The 24,103-nt window shown below is 41.5% G+C and overlaps 2 protein-coding genes across 6 annotated transcripts in view; one reads left to right on the forward strand and one right to left on the reverse strand.

Annotated features, from left to right (window-relative positions):
- LOC132916617 (methylcytosine dioxygenase TET) overlaps nucleotides 1-24,103 on the reverse strand; it is a 143,970-nt gene that overhangs the window by 107,016 nt on the left and 12,851 nt on the right. For all 5 annotated transcript variants that reach the window (XM_060976789.1, XM_060976776.1, XM_060976758.1 and 2 more), the window contains one exon: nucleotides 18,944-21,686. In XM_060976789.1, the coding sequence (XP_060832772.1) occupies nucleotides 18,944-20,065 (1,122 nt within the window). In that variant the 5' untranslated portion in view covers nucleotides 20,066-21,686. The remainder of the gene's footprint in view (nucleotides 1-18,943; nucleotides 21,687-24,103) is intronic.
- Nucleotides 12,755-24,103, forward strand: part of LOC132916653 (endoplasmic reticulum transmembrane helix translocase) — a 61,467-nt gene continuing 50,118 nt past the window's right edge. Inside the window, exon 1 of the mRNA XM_060976838.1 lies at nucleotides 12,755-12,759. The gene's annotated coding sequence lies outside the window, so the exon portion shown is untranslated. The remainder of the gene's footprint in view (nucleotides 12,760-24,103) is intronic.

A 24,103-nucleotide genomic window follows, 5' to 3' on the forward strand; every position in this document is an offset into this window, starting at 1 on the left:
GAGATTCGCTGAGCGTGTGCAAGTTGGGGATGCGTAGAATCGTAGAAAAGGGATGAAATGATGCGCCACTAATTCCGTTATGCTGTACGATCGATCCTGCGGCGCATTCGTTACGCATTGTACGCGCGAGCATGCTGCACGTGCACCAAAACACAAAGTGCGTTCCGACTCCGGCTAACATTCGTTCGATTTGTCTGATACGTGTATTTCTCAACGTGTGTACGTATACACGAGGGTAAATATATACATGTAGAGGAAAGTGGTTCATCACGTATGTATATAGGACAGAGGCGGCAGCTGTCAGACAGCTGTAAGGGCCTTTTTACCTGCTTCATCCAGCGTACGTAGGACAGAGTCCGGTAGCGTGGCGCATCCACAGGCAAAAAAAGAATCGAGAAGTGGCCGAACGTCGGCAGGGAATATCGTAAAAGTTTGTACAGAGGCGACAGAGGAAGCAAGAGAGGGCCAGCACGTGTAGTCCGTGCGGCCGCGAATCGAAAAAATAATAACCACACCCTTTCGACGTTCCATGCAGCGATGGCCCACCTCGAAGTTAGGGTTCGGGTTAGGCTTGCGGATCGCAACGCCGATTACGATACCATATCGACGTAAAAGCAACAAATTTCTTTTCTCTTATCTCCAAGGAAACAAGCAATGAATACGTAATTGTTGTTTGTTCGTGGGAATTGTTCAGCTGGATCGTTTGATTTTTCCGATGGGGATGTTGCGAGGGGAGAATTGGTGGATTCTTATCGTAAGCATTCAAATACTTTTGCGAGGCGGCGTACGTAGTTAAAAAAGAAAGATCACGAAAGATCGTAATTCAATGGCGAAAACGTGTACGTTCTATCTTACTATACGATATTTAAATTGGAATCTAAGTAAATACGTTAATAAATCCGAGTTACGTTCCGAGTTATCAGCGATCAAAATTTAAATTATACAAGCCACTGGATAAATCTAGTTGCGAAACGCGACGAAGAATCAGAAATTCTCAATCGCAGATAACGAACGTGAACTCGCCCGAACAAATCATCCCCCATTAACAGAGAAATCGAGCGAAGAACGTAACGTCCGTTCTTTCCCGTATCCGCTTGAAGGGTCGACGGTTTTTTTATCGAGAGAATTCGCGAGGAATTTCGTCGGACGGGGTGTCTTGAGTTTCCCTTTCACGGGATTGACGCGCGAACTCAAGGTCTTGCCTTGGCTTCAGGGTCGGTGCCACGGCCCGGAGAGTGCGAAACGGAGAGAAAGAGAAAGAGGACACGGTTGTGTCTCTCTTCGTACAGTACCTCTCCTTCCCGTGTTCGGGTTCTCTTTCTCGCACGCTTGTATCGATCCGACTGCCTGCCGGATGTAGTATCTTCGACGCAAACGCAAAACCGAGCGAAAAGGTGAATGCAAACGCGAAATTAGACACGCGGCGCGCGCGTCGCCGGCAAAAATTCGAGGAACAACAAATACCCGGGACCGTTAAACCGCTTGCAAATTTCGTGTGCAAGAAGAGAAATCGAGAAGTAATCGGAAAGTGGCGAGATAATCTTCGATATTCATCGCGATCATTTTCCGATCGATTCTGCCACGTTGTGATTTCAATTGGAAAATTAATATTTATCTACATATTTCGATAAATTTACAATGACTACGAAACTGTTGCTAAACACCCTTATTTTCTGATAAAGCGTTCGTCTACCAGTTTTTACATTTCATTTTCATAGTATCAAATTTTTATAATCCTGTAAGAATACCACTAAATAATACGAGGTATAATATACATGTGTATAATACAATGGTGTGGCAATATTTTTTCTAACCACTATATGTAAGTTTATTAAAATAACAGCTATCTTTATGGACAGACAGGAGGAACGCAAAGAATATTTAAATTTCTTACGATATTTGTGTCCCAATTATTGCAAAATTAAATAACTAAAGAATCTTGCAATTGCAGAGTGCCTCAACTCGTAGAATACAGAAAATTAATAAATTTACCAGAACTACTAGAACTATTCGGTAATTAAACACGTTTCAGGTTATTACACTTATTACACTCTTATTCAGGTTTATTTTAATCCACGTCGGATGTTTATTGCACGATGGGATAGGGATATATTCGCATTTTAATGTCGAGTGTTTCATTTTGACGTAAACATAGAAACGTAGGCTGGAAAACGAGGGGATAAATTTACCACCATCGCTTGAAAAATCAAAGAAGAAAAAAAATTACAGAAAGTTTAGTAAAAAAACAACACGGCTCGATTGTCTGGCTAGGTTATCTATTCATTCCTCGGACAGAATACGTAGATCGTTGGTCACGTTTTCCGTTCGTTACGTCTTTGATAGACATCTTACAGGATCGCGCGGTTATCACCGATCTGTTCGCCTTTCATCTAAATCACACCCTGTATAAACTGTTTCATTTATGGTCGTTATAAATTTGTAACGCAGCAATCCATTCTCACAAAGTTGTTTACTTTCAAATTTAACGTGCTTCTTATTGCAGGCATTTTGATTTAAAACATTAATTAAAAAGAAAGGAAATAGACGCAATTTTAATTTATACTGAATAATATAAATTCCTCTTTCTTCGCTTAAATTATGTTTTACTCAAAGGCGGTAATTTTAAATAGTAATATTGCTCGAGTTATAGTACCGTGTTCAAGTCGTTCCCGCTAGAACGTTCGCACCTTCTGTTCCCAGAAACGATTCTGAAACGAGCCTGAAGCTGGTAGGTACTAACAAGTTACATTTTCAATTGCAACTAGCTTACGTGCAAGCACGAAAATTGAATGACTGTATTTCAATGCCATTTAATTAAAAGAGTTTGGTCTATACGATTTCTATGAGTATAATCTTGTCTATTCATATATTCTTTAGAATTTTAAGAAAGAAAATTAATTAATCAAAGAAAATTAATCATGTATGAAAAATCGCCGAAGTTCTTTAAAGCTACAAACCGAGACAAATAATTAGAAATTCTGCATGAAAAAGAACATCGATCGTCAAAAGATCGTAAGAAGGAAAAATTTCAACGTCCGCTCCAATAATGTACGTTTGGAATCTTAAAAATAAAAGACATCGAATCTACGAGAAGCTAAAAACTAGAAACTCGCGTGAAAACCAAAATAACTCCGACTCTGCAAAAAAACCCTATAGAAAGCAAAATTTCAAACATTTCCTTCGAAAAAAAATCCAAATTTCGAAATGAAAAATTCCCTAGATCGTCAATAAATGCCTGGAAGAAAGAAAACTATAAAGGAGTAAAATTCACAAGACGATCGAAAGCACGAAAAGCAGCTACGCTTTGATCACGATCGAAACTAGCACGTCGAAAAGTTGCGCGGAATATGTGGCGTCGCGGCGGAGTCTCGCCACCGTGGGAGCGTGTAAGCACGCATATAATGCGTGCGCAAGGTCGCACGATTCGTACGCGCGATACACACGCACAAACGATAGCGCGCGAGCGAGAGAGCTCCAACCCTCTCGTGTATGTGTGTGTGTGTAAGTGCATACACGTGTGTGGCGACGCATGAGTCACAGCGGCGTTTGAAATACGCGCGCGTCCACAGTGTGCGTGCACGCACGCTGAAAGCCAGCCAGAGAGAGAGACGCGTGCCTGACGCATTAGAGTCGTGCACAGCTCAAAATCGATATGGCGAATCTAGCCGGATTATTTCCTTCACGGGGCTTCGCGCAATGCTCGTAATCCACGGGTAAACCGTGGCCGCAGTTTGGCCCTGCGAGGTGACGTTTTCAAACTTGTCTTTGACTAGGTTCGTATCCATTCTAAGTTTGTACATACAAAATGTAATTTGCCTTTTATTTGCTTTTCAGTAAATGTACGTGGAGTCTACGAAATATTAAACATTCAATTAAAACGCCGTCTTTTTAATCGTTATCTCGTTCAATGTAGCGTCATTTATTGGAAAGAATATTTATTTAGTTTAAACGAATTCTTGTGAACGAATAATTATAAATCGTGGGCAAAGAGTTTCTATTATATCTTTCATATGTATATGTATGTTATATGAATTGCAGTTATATGCCCGACGATAAATGAAATTCTACTGTATTTATACAAATTATCAACTGTTTAATTGAAAACTTTTCGACCGCTGTTTCTATGTATTCTTCGCGTTGAAGCGCTTTGTACGTTGAAGAATTATACAGACATTTGGGAGAGACGATAATATCCGAGTGTAAGAATAGGAGATCTAATTCGCGTTGTTCATTTCTTTCAAGTAAGCTGTATTGCTTACAACTTAGAAGGATTGCAAATGTTGAGAAAATTTAAAGAACTCTAGTAAAAGGAAAGCCTAAGTTCAGTTATGAAGAATCTAAAGGACAAATAAAGATCCAGGAATTGAGAACAGAAAAATCAACTTCCATTTATGGGAGCAACCTAGACGAGAATTAATAAAGAAATAATCAACGATTTGCTTAAAACTCTTCCAAAGCAACAAGATAATAAAAAATGAGATCAAAGATCGACGAAGTTGGATATTTATCTGTCAACAGCTTCGAGAAAGAAGCAAAAGGCTTCATCGTTTTTGATCAGCCCATGGAATCTATCAACCAATCGTGACAGGACAACAGGACGGGCAACGTGAGCAAGGTATTTTGCATTTTTTAGCTATAATTGGACATTGGGGTGTCCCACCTTGTCATTAAGTGCACGTGAACGGTTGCACGTGCACGCGTATCGCCTGCGTGTCCTGTTCGCGACAAGGTTCTCGACTTCGCACACTCTGTTAGCCTCACTCGTTCGATCCTCGAGAGCAAACCCATGACCACGATCACGAAAATTCTCGTGGTTATTCCTATTAACGAAGTCCAAGTCTCTTCGACTTCGACATTCTTCGCGAAGTCCACCAATGTTGGCTAGAACTGCTGTACACGCGTATAATTCGCAACGAAATTGCCGACTTCCTATGGAAGCATCGCGAACGCGGGGGTTGAAAGTATCCATGGAATCTGAAGATTGATCATGAGCACGTGAATTCGTGCAGATTGTAGGTTGTACGAATTTGCGAGGCCAACGCGGAATTCTACTTTGGGAATTTGGTCTACGCTCGATGATCATTTTGGCAAAATTCTTTGAGTTCAATTGGCAAACTGTTTTGATTATTTGGCAACTTTGTAATTTAACAGCAGCGTGATATCTGGCAAGCGGGGCATTTATGGGAATTAACGACTTTGTTTTTTTAATAATCTATTATTAGAATTATTTTTCGATGGTATTTCCAATAAAACTAAATTTCTATTACAGAAATTATCAACTGAAATTATCACTTCACGTGGATACCAATATTTTGTAAATTGATCAAAGCATCTGAAGAATTCGAAAATTTTGCGATTTAAGGAAATTGTGTTTCGTAAATGAGTGAGCTACGAGAAGCATCGGCTTTGCTTTTTAATATTATTTTCTAAACATGTACTGCGTGAATGATCGAGTAACGAGCGAAACTTCCGTCTTCGTAGATTCAGCGGAAAAGGGAATGACTTTGTGCGAACCGGAAACGGCGGAGGCCGAGCTTTTCCGATAAGTGTCGCCAGCGAAATCGAGCGGTGAAACAAAAGGGAAACGGTGAAAGTGACGCGCCGAAGGCAGCCAGAGGGCGGCGAACGAGCACTGGGAGGAACGGGAACACGGCCACCGCGAAACGAGTCGGAGAGCTTCACATAAACGTTGGAAATTAGGAAAACCAAAATCGATTTTTCAACCTCCGTAACAAGTTCACGAATATATATACATAACTTCATATTCGCTGGAATAACGTGCGCGAAATTTTCCACCTAATCGATACACAGTACGAAACTGCGAAAAGAAATGGAAGAAGGCAAAGGATTCTCACGAAGGGCGGAAACTGGAGAAAGCAAAGTATTATACAATTCACGTTCGCACAATTCCCGTGTATTATACACGAAACTGTATAACTTTATATTCGATGGAATAATGTGAGCGCAATTTTCCAAACATAATCATATATAGTATGAAATATATAATCATATACAGTAATCATGTATATCATGAAACGACGAAAAGAAGTAGAGAGGAAGAAGAAGAAGAAGAAGGAGTAGAGGTTTTCAACAAGGAAGAAAAAGTTCATCGGAGCGTGGAAAAGAAAAAGAAGAAGGGGTAGGGGTAAACTAGGAAAGGGGGAGGAGAAAAGATGAAAAAAGAGAGGGAGTAGGAGAAGGACGTGGAGAAAAACAGAGTAAAAGAATGGTTTTCTCTGTGTTTCTCCGTTGCTCGTACGTGCGATTGTGCGTGCGCGCGCGTGTTCTCGTAGAGCATCGTAGCTGCCGATGTGTTACGGGGAGGCTGTGACTCATCCTGTGGGAGAGGGAGAAAGAGGAGGAGACGGGGAGAGGATGGGGGAGAGAGCGAGTCCTGTTCCCGTGGCAGGAAGCAGCGAGTGGGGGCGGGGATCGATATATCGACTCGAGAAACGTTCCTGCCGCTAGCAGGACTGCGTAGATTCAAGGTCCTCTTTTTCTCTGTTCTCTCTCTGCGTGGCTGTCTAGCTCGCTCTCGTGGCTCCGTAAAGTCACAGCCTTCTTCCCGTAGCCGGGGAACAAATGCGCGCAAAACTGTAAATTCCGTCCGCTTCCAAGCCTTGTTCCTTTCGACGCTGGAATTTCACCGTCGTACGTTTTATTCTTCCTTAAGTTCCCTTTTCTTTCTTCCTTTTATTTTTCGTCCGTTTCAATTGGGAGAAATATGGGTTTTAAATGAGAAGGAAGACATCTCGAGATTTCAGGGGTGAATTTTAAAGGCATCTTTTTTTTTACCAAATTATTCGATCGTTGGAGCGATGAATAGAAAATAGGAGAATCGATTTCTTCGAGAGTGACTTAGAAATCCTAAATCATACGATTATCGATCGCATTTAACCTTAACGTTTCAACCCCTTGTCTCGTAATATCCAGTCACACTTCTCCCGTGGACTATACATCAAATATAACGAAGATATCTATCTGTCTCAGAATGAATTTTACAAATTCTAATCTCACTGTCGTATTTCGAAACTGTCTCCGAAGAAATTCCTAAAGATCGAAATATCTGAAGTCAACGTACATACCATATTCACGAGGAAAAAAGAAAAAATCACAAGATAAATAATGAACAACTACAATCTGAATATTCTTCACCTTCGTGTACAACTATCCATTATCGTCAAGCCCTTGCAACTTCCAATGTACGTTCGACACTGAAAATCGACACGGAGCTATCGGCGTTAAGCGGAGACCTGAAGCCCCCGACGATCGATCGTCTCGGTTTGTCGACTACCGTTTCTCAGTGGCTCCAGAGTCGACGATTCGCGAATAACAACAATTCGCTGGAAGCGTACATACTGCTCAAGTCCACGTGACATCTAGTGGATGATATAGATTCAGCGAGCGCGTCGAACCTGCTACGACATGGCACGATGACGTCAAAGAGGTCACGTTCAGAACATCCGGTGTGCGTAAAGCACATTTTGGCCATTTTTCGGCCACAGGCCTATCGATTCGCGAACGTCGTCGCCAGACCATTTCCGTTCGACTTCGAGAAGAGTTTTCGGAGGGTGGCGGCGGGGTGGGGGGGGGGGGAGCGACACAAATTCGATTCGTTTCGAGAGCGCATACGCCGCGCAATGACTGCGTCCTTTAAAATTGGATTCCTGAATAGCATTACGAGGGAACTTATTGTGTTGGTTGCTGGACCAGAGGTTCTCAATCGGTGTCTTTTATTGATTAGTGGATTCAGAACGAAAATAATTCGTAGACTTGGGAAAAACGCTTTCGTCTTTGCCAATTTCTAATAATAGAAACTTACGAAGGCTAGAGGAAAAAAGAAATTATTTTTATCGGTGTTTTTACACTGATATCACTGGATGGCGAAAAAGAATGTATGAAATAGTGGAAATTGAGATAAATCAAGTTCAAATCCACGAACTTTTGTGAGAATCCAATAATACACGTACCTATAGAATTATCGTTTCAATATATGTAATTGTGTAACTTGTTATACGAAGAAGAAGACAAATATCGTTATTGACAGCGGTAATTAAGATTCGTTCCAAGAAGAATGTTAAGAAGAACGAGATATCGTACTGAATAATGGTAATTAAGATTTATTCGAGCAACACAGACGGGCTGAACGATACTTGCGCTGTAACGGACGTTTTTTATGCTAGATCCTCGGTCGTAGATCATTAAATATTTTATGTCGAGAGCCTCGAGAATCTTCTTATTTATTTTATTTCTTCTTTTACCTAAAAAAACTTTTCCGCTTCTCTTAGTTGCTGAACTTTCCTATAGCTAACATTTCGCTGTCATATTTTCTTAATTACACGGTCTTCCCGATTGAAGAATCAATTTTTCGTTGATTAGTCGTTTTTGATTTCCTACGGTGAATAATATCTTCATTCCTAACAACCTGTATAATTACATTAACCTCTTCACGCTCACGGACAACGTGTCTTACGAACTAATTCTGTCTCGAATTTATGAATGAAATACCTCACGTCTTAACCCTTTCTTTCATGCTTGATGTTGCGTATACGCAACACCGTACTTTAATTTAATTAATTAACTGATTAATTAAACAAATAAAATCCGGATGAAAGGCTTCGTATCCACTAAATATTATAAGACGTACTTATACAAATATTCTTACGTACACATTTTGTGCATTTTTCCCTGTCGAAGCTATAAATGTATACGAATTCGCATTAATAAAAAATAGAATCGATGTTTTTCTCAAACTAAAAAGAAATTTGGTTCTGAAAAGATTATCGAAAAGCGCGATATATCGTTCATACGTCGCAAGCGCGACATCGAACCGCGTCTATGGATGCGGAAGGATTAAGAGGCGAAAAGAACTGTTTCACTTCGGGTAAAACGTGCTTGAAACGATCGTGTCGCTTCCTTGGTCGCGGCTTCGCACAAAGATTATCGGAAAACGGCGCGTTTAAATGCGAGCAGATGTACTTAAAGCGACAGATGCTTCGATGGCGATGCGAGAAATGGCCGCGCGTCGCCACGAATTCGTTGCTAGCTTGGCACAAGCCGCCCCGGGATTCAGGGTGTTTCGACGAGTCGAAAAACAGTCGTCGCTCGATCGATACTCGCCTCTCGTTCTTCCTGTACACACACTTGCGAACGTTCATGCGTATACACGCATACACGTACGTGCTTCAAATACACGTATATGTATTTCAGGATTAACTAAAATTAAACTCGGTCGAGCCGAATGCGAGCAAGGACGATCTATTGACATTAACCAGTTTCGCAAATAGGACGCTGGTCGGCAGATGGCAGACACCAGAAGAAGAAAAGCAGATCTCGTTCGCGAGATTTCCAAAAGGCGATTCGATCGCTCGAAACACGAAACGCCATCTGCTGTACGAGGATAATTAGATTCTCGTAATGCAAGATAGAATTTTTGTTGACTGCCTCGAAATGGTATTGGGATCGGTTCTTATTGCCTTTGACGAACGAGCTGTAAAGGTTTCCGGTTCGGAACGGGTAATCCGATAGATGATACGTTTTGTCGCGATGTTTTCACTCTTCTTTACAGAGAGAATCTCTTTTCGTCCTTTTCCATTGTCAAATGTTAAAGAGCTGGCCTTGTTAAAGATACAATCACCTGTGTGTAACTACCGTTACGCTAAATAGAAACAAGTATTCTGTCTTCCACATCTTCTGACAGAGAAGCTTGAACGAAGAGGAATCATGGTAAATCTCGCGTATGTAGATGGGGACTTGAGGAACGGTAAAAGTAAAAACAATTAGTTCAAAAAACGTGTTTGTAATTTTATCATTAAAGAATTATCGTTACACGTTTGCCTATGCTCTTCTGATATTTTTATGCAAGGGGAAAAGGTTTTATCGAAAACACGGTAAACATCGTAAAATCTCGGGAAATTTGGCTAGACGCGGCTCCATCGTCGCAATGGATCGACGAACCGCGGCTAACGACCACGAAAACTGGATTTCACACTCGGCTGATGAAGGCCGCGTCCCGGAGAACCCGGCCCGTGTACCAAGGACGAAATTCCCTTGGCAAGGTGGCCGGGTCGATCGTTACTCGCGCGATTTCGCTGTCGCAACGTCTTCGCGCCTGCCTCTCTCCCAGGAAAATCGAGTTTTCACCGTTTTCCCTTTTACCAAGATAGAAAGGGAAAACGGCAGGAGAGAGGAAGGAAAGGGGAGGTTGTGTTAATTTATACGAAATGTTAAGTCCGCGTCTCTTAATCGAGTCAATTGTCCTGGGCGACGATTAATCGATTTTTCCTTTCGCAGAATGAACGGAGTGAAGCGAGCAATCGGTTCACATTTTCCGTGTTTTCTGAACGAGATGAAAATTACGCGACAAGGTGAACAAGTTCTTCGTTCTATAAATTCTTCTTTTTCAAAGATGACTTTTTTTACTGATGCTAGAGGCACAGTTTGCCTTATAATTATGGTTAGTTAGCTTCTCGATTGAAATCAAAATTATACAGTAGCGCGAATAAATTCCTTTTAGTTGTAAGACTATACAGTACATTTGTAGGATGTTCCTCTATTTCTTAAATCTTTAACTGGTATTGTTAGATTATAAGTGGCATACTACGACAGTTTAACATATCATTTAATTTTGGACTATACGTACTTTCTTTTATTCTATTCTTTACCTGCTAAATATCATTGATGGTTTCTAAAATGGTCGTAAAGTGGCAGGAAAAAGTGAAAGTGACTAAAAAATAGACGATGGAACGATGTCGGGAGATGTTATAAAGGGAAGGAGCGAAGAAGGAGCACGAGAGAAAGCAAGGAATCCGAGCAAAGGAGGCAAGGGCAGGGAGTAGTTCACCGTTGCGAGACGTTTCGCCGAGAGGCGGTCAGGAAGTGGGACGAATTTTTCGACTTCCGCGGCTCGATCGATCCCTTGTGCCCCGGCAGGCTCTCAATATCCATTATTACGACGAAATAGGCGCGCGGGCGCACCTCGGCGCCTCCCTTTTGCCGACAAAAAAAAAAAACCCGGTGAAAACGCGAAAGCGCCGACGTCGAATCGAAACGCTCTTTAATCGCTCGCTTCATTTGCTACACGAATGAAATTGAATTTTTTTTTTCCCTCTTCCGAAAATCGACTTTTCGTCGCGTTAACCGATTTGTGGCATCGTTTAACCCTAATGCGATCCACTTTAATCCTAAATCGAGTAAAAACTAAATAAGGATTGAGAGTGAAAATTCTACGGAATGATGATATACGTATATAACAAAATTGTAAAATATTTAATAGAAACAGAAGAGAGGCTGCTGCCAATCTTATTTAACGAATGAGAACTTGAATAATTTTCTATGTTTCCCAAAGATCGTTAATAGATAATTGCAATGCTAAAGTGATAATAACACGATTGAACGATTATACGCTATAACACATAAGCTTAAACGAAGAGGAATCATGGCAAATCTGGCGTATGTAAATGGAGACTTTAGCAATAGTAAAAGTAAAAAAAATTAGTTTAAAAAACGTATTTGTAGATATCAAAGAATTATCGTTACACGTTTGCCTATACTGCTCTGGTATTTTTATACAAAGGGAAAAAGTACAAAATTTTCTCAATAGTCGATCCACTAACGCTAGAATTACTAATTTAAAAATTACTTAAATATATTACACGTAAATCTATAAAATTAATCTGAATCTAATTATGTTGAAACTTTAATTTGCAAAATTATCATACTTTAATAACCATAAGAAGGATAATCCGAATTCCATCATTTTGACAAATTTCGTAGTCTTAATGATGACTTATGACTTCAAACTAGAATGCATAATCTCACGAATCAAGTCCTCTTTCCAAACCATCGAAAAAACTCTTCCTTATTACCATTCCACGTCATTCTCTTATAAAAAGTCCAAAGAAAATTACAAAGAAAATCCTCTTATTCATCCATCATCGGCAACCTCATCCACCCCGAAAGAAAAGAACATCGAATGGTAGACGGATCGGTCGATTGGTTTGGATCGATCCGCGGAAAGGGGTGTTTCTCCCTCTGGTTCGAACGCGAACCGAATAATCGGCATTGGGCGGGCTTTTCGGTTCCGGTTTCTCGATAAATCGAACTGTACGAAGCCTGTCAACGGTAGCAAAGAGGAGAGAAAGAGGATCCGGCGAGTGTTCGGTTACTGGACGGCGTCGGATCCGACGATTCGCGCGCGTTTCACTCGTCGAACCGATAACCGTGTCCGATAACCGGCTGCAATTGCCTCAGGGTTATCGTACATCAGGCCAATCAACTCTACCCGGGCCTGGGAAGACGTTGAGAAACGGCTCATTCACTTTTCCACGGCCTTGGAAAGCGAAAACGAAACGTGTTTCATGATTTGTTGACTTTACTTGATCGCAGAGGAAATTGAACGATGACTATGTTTCGGCTCGATACCGGGTGACATTGATAGGGTGCTTTTGTTTGATTGCAATAGGGAGGGTGATTGATGATTATGATGATTAGGATGGAATGGGTTATGTGTTTGGAAATGGAGCGGCATGATCCGTGGATTGCTGGCGGAGTTGGAGCACCGTGTGAGGAATCGGATTCTAATGGATTGGAATGTATAGGTTTCGCGGTGTACACATACGATTTTAAATTGTTTTCTTGATCAAATGATACCATTCATTTGTCTAAGAGTGTGATAATATTCTTATAATGATTTTCTATACTATAATAAATTGAACTACTTAATGTATATAGAACTTCAAACACTATTTGACAAAGATGATGTGTACATATTATACCCCAACAATATCGCGTGCAATTTGTATTCTTTTTAACGAAGAACACGTTAATTATAATATAGCTATCCGTTTGCCTCGCGTCTTAAAATTCAATTACAATTAATCCATAAACGTCACACATATACGTATGGCACTGGTAACTGGTATTTTACAGAGTAAACTGTCTGCAAAAATTGTTATCGTTGATGAGAATTTCGTACGTGTAAATACGTGCAGCATTTATATCACATGTACACAAAACGATATTTTCCACTTTCCACAAATGTGAATTCGCATGAACGTTGCCAGTTTCTGTGTCATTTCCCAAATTCATATCAATATTTAGGACAGAAATCGTGACAAAACATGGACGAAGCGCGTGGACGAGCACGTTGTCAGTGAGGTCACCCATTACCCATTTGCTCCAGGCTGATTCAACTGTGGTCCCCACTGCTTGATCCTCATGTCGTGCTCCGCCCATGATGTCCAGCGATTTCTAGAACCTGCTGCGTGTGCCTTCGTTCGCGTAGGTCACGTATAGAACTTTCCAGCGATACCATTAGCGTAGCGTCGATGAATCGCGCGAAAACTCGACCGCAAAAGAGACCGCAAAACGCGCCGCGTATCGCACGTCACTGATGCGATCTTCGTTGAAGATCGCTGCCCCCGGCGGTTCCAACGCGCGATTCTCGACCGGCACGTGTGAATCGCCGCTCCCGGCGACGTAACACGACGTAATACCGCGCAAGAGGCGGCGTGGGCGTTGACACTTCTTTAGGTTGCCTCCGGACTATCTATCTTTCTTGTTATTGTAGCAACGACGTAGTAAATACCTACAGGGTGTTCCACAAGTGGTTATTTATATACAGTGGCTACGAAAAGTATTTATAGACGATTGTATTTGTTATTGCATTTACATGTTAATTAACGCCTTAATGTAATGTTCTTTTCACAATTTTGTCTTTACAGCAAGTATTCGTCCAGTGTATATAATATATATTCTTTCTAATTCTAAGCTACATCTTACGTTTTCAACACAGTAAGGTGCAAGACGCAAGGCAGAAAGTGAAAGAAAGTAAGTGTTTTTACGAATATGAATGAAATCTTTAATACGAAATTGTCTCCATCTTGAGGAAAATTGAGTTTAATACCTATTTTTGATAGTGAAAAGGAATTGAATTATTCTGCAGTTCCGAAAAAGACAGCTCTTAAAGTTCTACGATTTAAAAGGAAACATTCTTTACGGTGTCAACAGCATTACCAAATACTGCCACTGAATCATATTAGAAACAAAACCAAAGACCAAAGCCGACTTCTCCGTTCTTAGCTTCTGGAATTATTTCCCTTCGTAAGATCAACGTCTAAGAAAATTCTTCGCGCCTCGACCCACCTCCCTCGATAACTTATCGTTGCAACCTTGGCATAAAAAGGCGACAATGCAGCCAATTAACCGGTTCGCGCGTAGGGATACTTCTCCTCCGCAGAGTATACGTATCGATCCAATTGCAGCGAAACCCGACAAGTGACAAACGTTTTCAAGGGTTGATCGATGTCGGAGGGTGAAGATATCATGCCAGTTGCACGATCGCAATTCCGTCTCCGACTTTCAACTTCAAACTGTCCGAGACTAACTTTCTCTTTCATTCTATCCCGGAAATGCAAGTTTTCACGCGAAAGAAAAGGAAACGAAAGAAAACGTTTCAAAGGGTTGTTCGATGGAAAACTATTACACCAATCGCATAATAGCGATTTGTTCCTTCAATTTTCAACTTCAAACCCATCAAAATTATCTTCCTTTTCCATTTCAGAAAACCTTTACATCTCGTTCTCTTTTTTTTACACAAAAGAAAAGGAAGGAAAAGAAGAAAATACTTCAAAGGGTTAACCGATATCCGAGAACGTAGCTAATACGTCAATTGCACGATTGCGATTTCGTCTTTCATCTTCAATTCCAGTCGGAATCAAGCTTCTTGTTTATTCGAGAAATACACGTATTCGTTTGAGAGAACAGAAAAAGATGCAAACGAAAGTGACAAAAAGAAAAGGGAGAAGAACTTGTGAAGGAATTTGAGGGGTTAAAATCGTTTACCCTCGGTTATGAAGCGGGTCAAAACAGTGAGAAAGGCGATAAAAATTGGGGCATCGCGGATGGCCTCTCGACAGCAGCCAGGTGTACGATGAACTCGAGGGTGGCCTCCTGTTTCGCGAGCAGAAAGACACGGGGGGTGAGCCTTCCCTCGGGATAAAGAGGGTGTTAAGATCCGCGATGGTGTGGGTTGTTGTGACGGCAATGCTTGTATACCGGTCGGGGCCTTCGACTCGTGCCGCTGCCCATCTATCATCCGAGCATCTCTTCCCATTCCTCTTGTTTTTCTTTTTTTTTCTTTTTTACCTTGCCTTTGTCGTGCGTCGTCCCGCTCGTAACTCCTAACCGGTCGACGCTGTCTCAATGTACTCGTAAAGATCACGAAATGTTTGGAGAAGTGTTATATGTGCAACTTGTTCGTTTTTTACAATCAAAAGCACCACAGAATTTGACATTACACATGGCTATTTGACATTTGGAATTTAATTGTCATAATCGTCTAACGATTCTAATACTATCGCGATATTAATGCATCATTTTTTATTTAATTATTTCTACAAAACGATAGTTCTGTGCTATTTATATTTTCTTTTGCTAGTTTTCTAATGGGATAGAGATAAAAGCTATTTGATAGAAGATTAAATTTGTTATTAAAAATACTTTACACGTTCTTATAAATCTTAGCTAATTAGAATGACAAAATAAGGATGTTCTTTTTCCTACTGCAAGGGACAGAAGTCTAAAAAATCGGGATGCCCCAGTTTCAACTGCCTGTTGCGATTATTATGAAATATTGGAGGGAAGAGACGTCACGTTCCTGTTCTAGCAAGATGTAGAACATAGAGGAGTTTAACATAATCGGTTGTCATTGACGCGGCATAATGGAGCAACGAAGGTGATGCATATACGGTGACGGGTTATTCAGTGATCGATTTCGAGAATCGCATATTATTTGTACTCGACAGGCTATCATTGAGCGGAACAACAATTTTCTCGTTTAATCGCGGCTCATCACGAGATGCGCTCTGCCTACGCACGGCTGTCCGTGAAAGTCACGATAATAGCTGTCAGTGACTCACTTAAGGTCAGCTCTCGGAAAGTGGCACGATAAAGACAAGAAGCAACTACGAGTCGACGACTCGTGAAAATCATCGTCGATCTGTTGAACTTTCCACTAAAATGGTACGTGCGACATATGTTCTAAGAAACTTAGGAAGTTTAACTGTTTTACAATTCCACCCAGTTGTAATTTATTAGGAAAGCTGAGAAAGAAGTTTGATTCAATATTTTTCAAAATATTTAAACAACATTTCTCGAACGTATGTCACGATCTAATCGCTAAGAAACACTGAATATATGTTAGCGTACTGTTGAGTTTCTATAATGCAGCAAAATTGCTGTTACTGAAACGCGAGAGAGAAGCGTTATTGACTATGAATGATACGATGGAAAATGGCAGATCTAGCTGGACGATTGCTAAGAACAGTTAACATCGCTCATTTTACACCCACATCTCTAGAATCCCCAACGGATAAACGCGTTTCATAGAACACATTCCTCTTATCAGTATCAACGACCGACCGTTCGATTCTCTGCCGAACATTGATCTGAATGCTTTTCTTATCGCAGTTCCATTTCACACAGAAAATAAAGAAAAAGAAGAGAAAGGACAAAAAATCTTACGCAAGAAAAGAAAGATCGAGTAAAAAAATATTGTTTAAATGAAATACTACGACTTCTCGATTTTCACGTGATTAGTATGAGAAATCTTTGCTTGTCGAGGAACGAATCGATTCGTTTTAATTGCTAGGCGAGCATGTTTTATCGTGACGAGAAGAGAGAGAGCGAGAGAGAGACGAAAGCAGAGAAGAGAAAGGAGAAAGAGAGAAGTAGCGCTAGGCCGTATCGGCAGCAAACAACACGTTTGTTTCTGAACGAGTCTGAGTTCGATACGCGATTATTATGACCCGCGACGAGCCTTGAACTTGCCCTACGATAAGCGGAGCTGCTTACGAGACGGCGACGCCGCGCGGCTGTTTGTTGCACACCGCTCTGTACACGCTTGCCCGCGACTTTGCCATTAAATTGACTCGCGTCGGAGTACAATGACCTCGTGCATTCGAGTTTTCAAAACGAACTCTCCACGTCTACTCGTGGCTCGTTCTCGCTTTCGATGCCATTATCCTATCGAATAGAATTGTTCTAAAGTATACTTTTTTTTTTCAATAAAGATTAAACGTGGGTATCGAAATTTTTTTAGAGTTTTACTTTTCGATGACTATCTTATCGAATTGACGTAATTAAAGATATTTTAAATATCTCCTATCGTATAGATTTTGCAGAGGGATTGAAAAGGTTCACTATTTTGATAATCGTTTGTCTACATGTTTGAGAAATTTCATTACTTCCTGGTAATATAATTTCAACAATTGTTCGATGATTATTTAGTAATACTTCTGAGAAAATTTTATTGCAGATGTTTCGATAAAATTTAAATGGGTCTGAGAATATTTAACTCAGTCTCTTACGAAATGTTTTACGATTGCAAATAAATTGCGACCGTGTTGTTACGGCGAGGAATGCAATTTTCTGTTCTAATCAGAATCGGTAGTCGAGGAGCAGTGCATTCGGTATAATCAACTTGCGGCAAGTTATTGGTAAATCGACGTTGTTAGAATGGCATGTGATTTTCTGTTGTATCAACGTGAACGTCACAGTCTCCTTCTTTTTTAATAATTTCCATATGTGTAGCTCTTTGGTATCAAACAATTGAACCGTAGCATTGCAAACGCATAATTGACGATAACCTCCACTTGCAGCGCAACGTCTCTGATAAATAAAAGGAAGTAAATCATTCCCGTTGTTTCAACAAAAAATCACGAGGAAAGCTCCTTCCTATTTTAAGAATCTGAACTGATCAGTCTCCTTTTTAAACACTTGTACCACGTTAACAAAAACGAATATTTATCTATTTTAAACATCTAAATTGATCAATCTCTCCTTTTAAATACTTAATAAAAATACTTGTTCCACATTATAGAGTCACCAGCTCTCGATAATATTCTTTCTTGTTCAAGAATCCATTCGAGTGCAATAAAAATTCATAAAGCGCAACAATTTCTTAGGAATAAAAACCAGCAGAGGGAAAATATATGAGAACAAACTTTACAATGCTGGTTTTTGAGCACAGTTCGAATCCGTCGCTAGGAAAAGCAACTGAACAGCCGAACAGCCAGCCAGCCAGCCAGCCAACGAGCCAGTCAACCCACCAACCCCCTATTCAATGTCGTTACAATAATAAACCACCTCGGTTATCTGTATTTCTGTATTTCCCTCTGGGATTCTCGGCACATTCAGGCATCGGGGCCAAGTTCAGCCTCTATCTATATATACACGGAGCGTTCTATAACGCGGTTGTATGCCAGTGTTTATCCTATCCTGGCATCCGTGCGCCACCCCTTTCTCCCAACGGGCGCCGCGTGCACCTGGATTTTCACGAATTTCAAGGGAAACACGGGCCGACAACCAACCCCACCCTTCGAACGATGTCGCGTGCCGACCACCTTCATTTTCGCGCTCGTTTCATCGCCCTTTCGATCCGCTCGTTCTCGCGGAATTACTCCAGTTACGCGGGCGCGAACGCATGCGGCGCAACAGGATTCCTCTTGCAGCGAAAGTGAATCCAGACACAGCGAATTTGTAACTTTCCGAGTGTTTTACGCGCCGATGTGTTTTTTTAAAGGGGAGAAGTTTTCAGCAAAGAATGATTACAAACGAAAATCTAGGGACTGTTTAGTAAATTACGAAAGACCCGTTTAAAGAAATATCACGTTTCGATCGTTTCAACGTGCTTCGATCGGAAAAGGATACTTTGAATGTTAAAATAGTAAATGTTGATAACTAATATCTGCTCTATACAAGTCTGTAGATTGTTTTACGTATATTCCATTCTAATCAGATTAAGTTTAAATTCACTTTGGCTGACGAACGATCTTCGCATGTCGCTAATCACGAAAGGATTTCGCATAGACCATCGATAAGTGATGGTGAAAATTCCAAGCTTCGTCGATGAAAAGGAAATTGATTGATAAAACATACTAACCTTTTTCTCGGTGAGTTTCTCGCACCGCCTCATTTTGCAGATCTGATGACTCTTGTCGTTGCGGCATGGCGCGCAATCTCCGCAATTGTCCTTGCGTTGACATCCGATGCACTCGCCGCATCTCTTGCGTTTCTTCTTGGCCGGTTTGTCGCTGAGTCCGCCGTCACCGTCGGCATCGGCCATGCCGCCACCAAGGTGATGGGCTCCCCTGTTCGCAGTGGATGAAACCGCGGCTACTTGCCCGGAACTCTCGACATTTCCGGCGCCAGCGCTGTCTTCGGACTCCATCGAGCCTGCTCGCATTTTTCTACGCTCTTTTTTCCTGCCGTCGATGCCGATCGGCCTGGATGTAGGTGACGAGTCAAGCACCGTGGACATCGGGTTCTGGAAATTGGCGTGATGCAACTGAGGATACTCTGGCTTCACCACGGTTAACACCGTGTGATGAGGATGTCCAGGAGGCGGAGGCGGGAACGCCTGCACCGGACTGGAACCCAGCAACTGAATGTGCCTTTCGTCGAGTAGCTGCTGTTGAAGCGCCGGCACCTCTCTAGCTTGAACGGGAGCCGGTACCAAAGGATAACCGACGCTGCCTCTATGCGGATGCGGGGCTGGGAGCGGCGTACCAAGCGTGTGGAAGCTAGGCAGGCCGACCGCCGACGTGACAGGTGGAGAGTGCGATATCGAGGCTGGCGACAATGGCGTGAGCGCGGTTAATTGAGGCTCTGCCTCGCTAGGAGCCGTAAATTGACTCGCGAAGCTGGGTAGACCTTCGGTGGCTGGCGCGGCGGTCGGCGCACCGCCACCAACGGCATTCTTCGACTCCCATGGCCTGTACTGGCTGGCGAGAACCACCTCACCCCGTGAATCGATCAAGCGACCCGTCAGTCCCTCGTAGTAGTCCCAGGAGGATGTCAGACCGAGTCCAACGTCCTGGGAGTGAAGGGTAGTCAGTGTTGTCGAGCTGTCCATCGCGTTGTCCCCGGCGAAGCTGCTGAATGGCGGCAGGTGACGCGCCGGATCACCTGGACCGACCGAGCTCGGCGAGGTCGCGACCGCCGCCGGAGGGCTTCCTGGTACCCTCTCGGTGGCGACGACCTCCTTCGTTACCTCGGCGCTCATCTTCCCCGCCACGTCATCTCGACGTGAACCCCCTGCACGCAGGAGGTCGTGTTACTTTTCTGCTTCCGAGAATACTACGTTTCTGACACTGGTCCGGGACAAAATCAACGACAGCACGAAAAAGTATACGGTGCGTATGCGGCTGTATACGCACACGAATTTCCGATCTTTCGATCTTGTTTCCTTTATCGGGTGATTTTATAGACGTTCGTTTTTCCACGATCGTGACTGGACGCTCGTTATCGAGATTATCCGCTTTGCTCGACGCGTGCTCGGGACTCGTTTCCACAGCACCGTGACATCTGGGAGAACGGGTCGAATATTCTTTCTCTATCGATGCCTTTCCGTGCCTCAAACCTTCCGTTGGTCGATACTGAAACGCGGGTTTCTCCTAACGATTCTTCTGGTGTGTTTTCTCTGCTGGTGTTGCCTTTCTTTCTAGCTTCGTACCTTTGCGTTATCTCGGTGTATGTGTTTCTTTTTCGTGTGTATCGGTGTGTATCGATGTGTATCAGCGTGTATGTGTGATTTTCCTGAATTTCTTCCTCTTGCCTCTCGTTTAGAGCTCTTTTTCGTTCCTCTTTCGCGTTCACTCTTGTCGTTATTCTCACTTGCTCTCGTTCTCTCGTTCGTACGTACGCTTTCGCTCTCTCTCTCGCTCTCTATAACTCTATTTCTGTCGTTTGTACTCAACAGGTTTAGGCTACGAACTGAAGTAGATCGGTTTCTCTGGGAGTAATTATATGCGAGTCCCCTTTTCCGGATATATAGGGCGGCCTGCGTTCTCTCCGTCTGTCTTTCGCTTTGGATGGGACTCTTCTTTCCTTAATTAGATATTCTCATACGCGCTCTTTAAGAGTAGGTGCGTCTGTTTTACTTTTCCTTTTTTTTCCTTTTTTTTTTTTTTGTTTTTTTAAAAAAAAGAACGTCAACCCTTACTTTTAGTTTGCCTATCACGTAAAATTTGTTTATTACAAGCTTAGAAAACTTTGTCGGTCAGATTTTTTCATTTACTTATTTCGTATGCTTCTGTTTTGCGCTTTTTTTTTTCTTCTTCTAATTAAATCTGCTCGCGAAGAGATCGCCGCTCGTCTAGCTGGTTAGTGAGTATATCGTTAGCTCGCTGAGTGATTAGTAGAAAAAAAGAAATGGTAGATTCTTTGGTTTACGGTTTTTACTTCTTCTTTCTTCTTTTTTCCCTTTTGTTTCGTTTGTCTTTTATTTTTTTAAATCTGCTCTTAAACGTACAACAATCGTGTTAAACGCGTTTCTCCGTTTTTTTGCTTTCTTACTCTGTTTCCTTTCCTTTTTCGTTTTTTTTTTCCTTAGTTTCGTCTTTCGATTTGGCACTGGCGGACTTTTTTTTATTTTTTCTTTTTTTTGTTTCAGATATACTTTGTACACTAATTAGATACTATAGCTCTTAATGCTTTGTCTTCTTCTGAACTTAAGCTCTTGGAATATCTTTCTTCTTCTTCTTCTTCTTTCTTTTCGCTTTTATCCTTTCTTCCTTTGTTTTACGTCGATATAAACACACTAATTACTTCTTTCGCGTTTCGTAAGAAAATAGAAATCACTTGAGGTTAATGTGGCTTGTTAGAAGGCGGTTGATTTGTACGATCTGCAACAGAAAGACACAACACGATATTAAAATCAATCGTTTTACAACTAAATCTATAGGACAGTTAATATCTTTATAATTCGTCTCTCATTCATAACTTCGCACAACGATCATTTTCACTTTACACACTCTTACGCTTTTTGGGACGAACATTTCAACATTCAGAAACAAAAAGAATACACAATGGCAACAAAATGTACTTGCACGAATCCTTATTCTTTACTGAAGTGTTATCTGATTAAGTTCTACTTATATATTTGGATCTAATTAGCACAGTATGTAAATGCTACAGTCAAATATGCAAATACTTTCTGTAGCCATCGTAGTTATCTCTAGCCTCTTGAGAAATAAACAATTTTCACATCACACTCCCACACTTTCTATCATCCTTTTCGTACACTTCAACGCCTCCAGAAAAGGAAAGAAAGAATTCTTATAACCTCTCGCAAAGAACGAAAAAGATTTCGATGAAAATAATATTTTGCTGCATCGTTAAATTTTCTCAAAAAAAAAAAAAAAAAAAAAAAAGAAAGAAAAGGAAAAGAAATTTGGCAGACGATCGAAATTCGTGACGAGTTGCTTCGGAAAAAACGCAGCGTTTCGAGATAAAAACGCCCCGATGACGAGGCTCATTGAGTCCTCCCCCTTCTCCATGGTCACGTGAGGCGATCGTAAGCGAGAACGTGACACGCGACTACGTGGGAACGTGTCATAGACGTTACCATAACGTGACCATCGCTAAGCCAAGGTTACTATTACGTTCGGCGTGTCTGCACACCTACTCGCTCGCTTTGATACCCGCGAATGTTGTGCCCTAGTCCCCGGACGGTTCATTCAGCGTTGCTTAGACCGCTGATGATGGCTACGAGCTTTTCGCGTTCTACCATTCTTTGTTTTTATAAAAAATACACAGTCACTCTTCGTCATTGGTCTTCGTAATGTGTATATTTTGTACTCGATTTAGTACTGGAAATATAATATTCATATTTTGTATATTACAGTATTGTTAATTCATGGCTGGTTCAAGGTCCGCGCAATTTAACATGGTAAATGAAATAGAGATTATTTTGAATGTTTAAGACGAAAGAAATAGTATTGTACGTTAAAAGCATAGTTGTTACGTTACATATACTATGTATAATAGCTTGCAGAATAGAACGTGGTGTTCTATGCAAGAGTCATACAGGTATTGCATTAAATAGAACTTCACGACTCCTAAACTTTAATATTCTACCATATGATTTAACCAATAAATATATAATCATATTTTATATTATTTTATTCTATCGTTGATCCACCCTGTTTTAAGAAATTAATCACCCTAAAATGTTTAGTTTGTACTATCATCGAAGTACATTTACTATACCACCTAACGCTTCCTTTCTTATACAATCCACCCTCGTTTAATCCAATATTCGATCGATAAATATCGAATAACATGAAACTATCGTACAATAAATTAATACGCGCATTATTAAAAAAACAATCAAGAATAAAAGGAACTCTAATCTTCTGCAGAATTCAATGAGTGAGCGATTCGCAAGCGGTTCCAAGCCATCGTCAAAAAGCGGTGCGATGTTGGTCCTCTGTGAGATATCGACCGCCATTTAACCCTTCTCTGTCCTTCTAACAACCTCTCCCTCTCTCCCTCTCTCTCTCTCTTTCTCCCTTTCTCTGTCTCTTATTCGCAGTGCATAGAGTAAGTACACATCCACACGATGAGCAATGCTACGCTTCTATACGTATGTTCATGTGTGTATGTGTGTGTGAATATGTACGTGTGCTGTTGGCGCGCGCACGCCAGCCAGCTTTTGCACGGCTGGTGGATGCACATAATGGCCGGTACATAGAGAGAGCAATAGCTCTGTCGCTATCTCGCGGCCGGTTCTCCATCGCTCCGCGCCACTCTCGCTGCAAAACTCTCTCTAATAGCTTTACAGCTGTGGCCGACGGAGCTTTCGCTATCGTTGGAAACTTGCACTGTCGTTCGACGCGCACTTTCGCTTGCTGTGAATTAAAACGCGAGTCACGTTGCCTCTTCGTTCGAACTTGCGCGCGAATGCTGTTCATCCCGTCTTCCATTCTTCGAGTATATTTCATTTCAGATTGTTTGAGAATTGTTTCATTCGATTGTGCTCAATTTAAAATCGTTTAAGAATCGTTTTAACGGTGAAACGTGTCGAAAGAATTGTACGAGCTGAAAGTGGCCTTTACAAGGATTTTGTTTGCGTTTCAAACGTTTACTTCTGGCTTTAACACGTCTTACGTTTGATGGATCGTACTCCATTTCGACTTTTTCACACAGATTGTCGACGTTTACAAGCGTACAGAATAACCGACGGTATATGCTACTGCTCGTAATTATTCGTATTTGTGTCATACAAAGCATGTACAATTCTTAGTCAATGGTGCAATTA

Source organism: Bombus pascuorum, chromosome 1, assembly GCF_905332965.1.
Source record: "Bombus pascuorum chromosome 1, iyBomPasc1.1, whole genome shotgun sequence".
NCBI lineage: Eukaryota > Metazoa > Arthropoda > Insecta > Hymenoptera > Apidae > Bombus > Bombus pascuorum.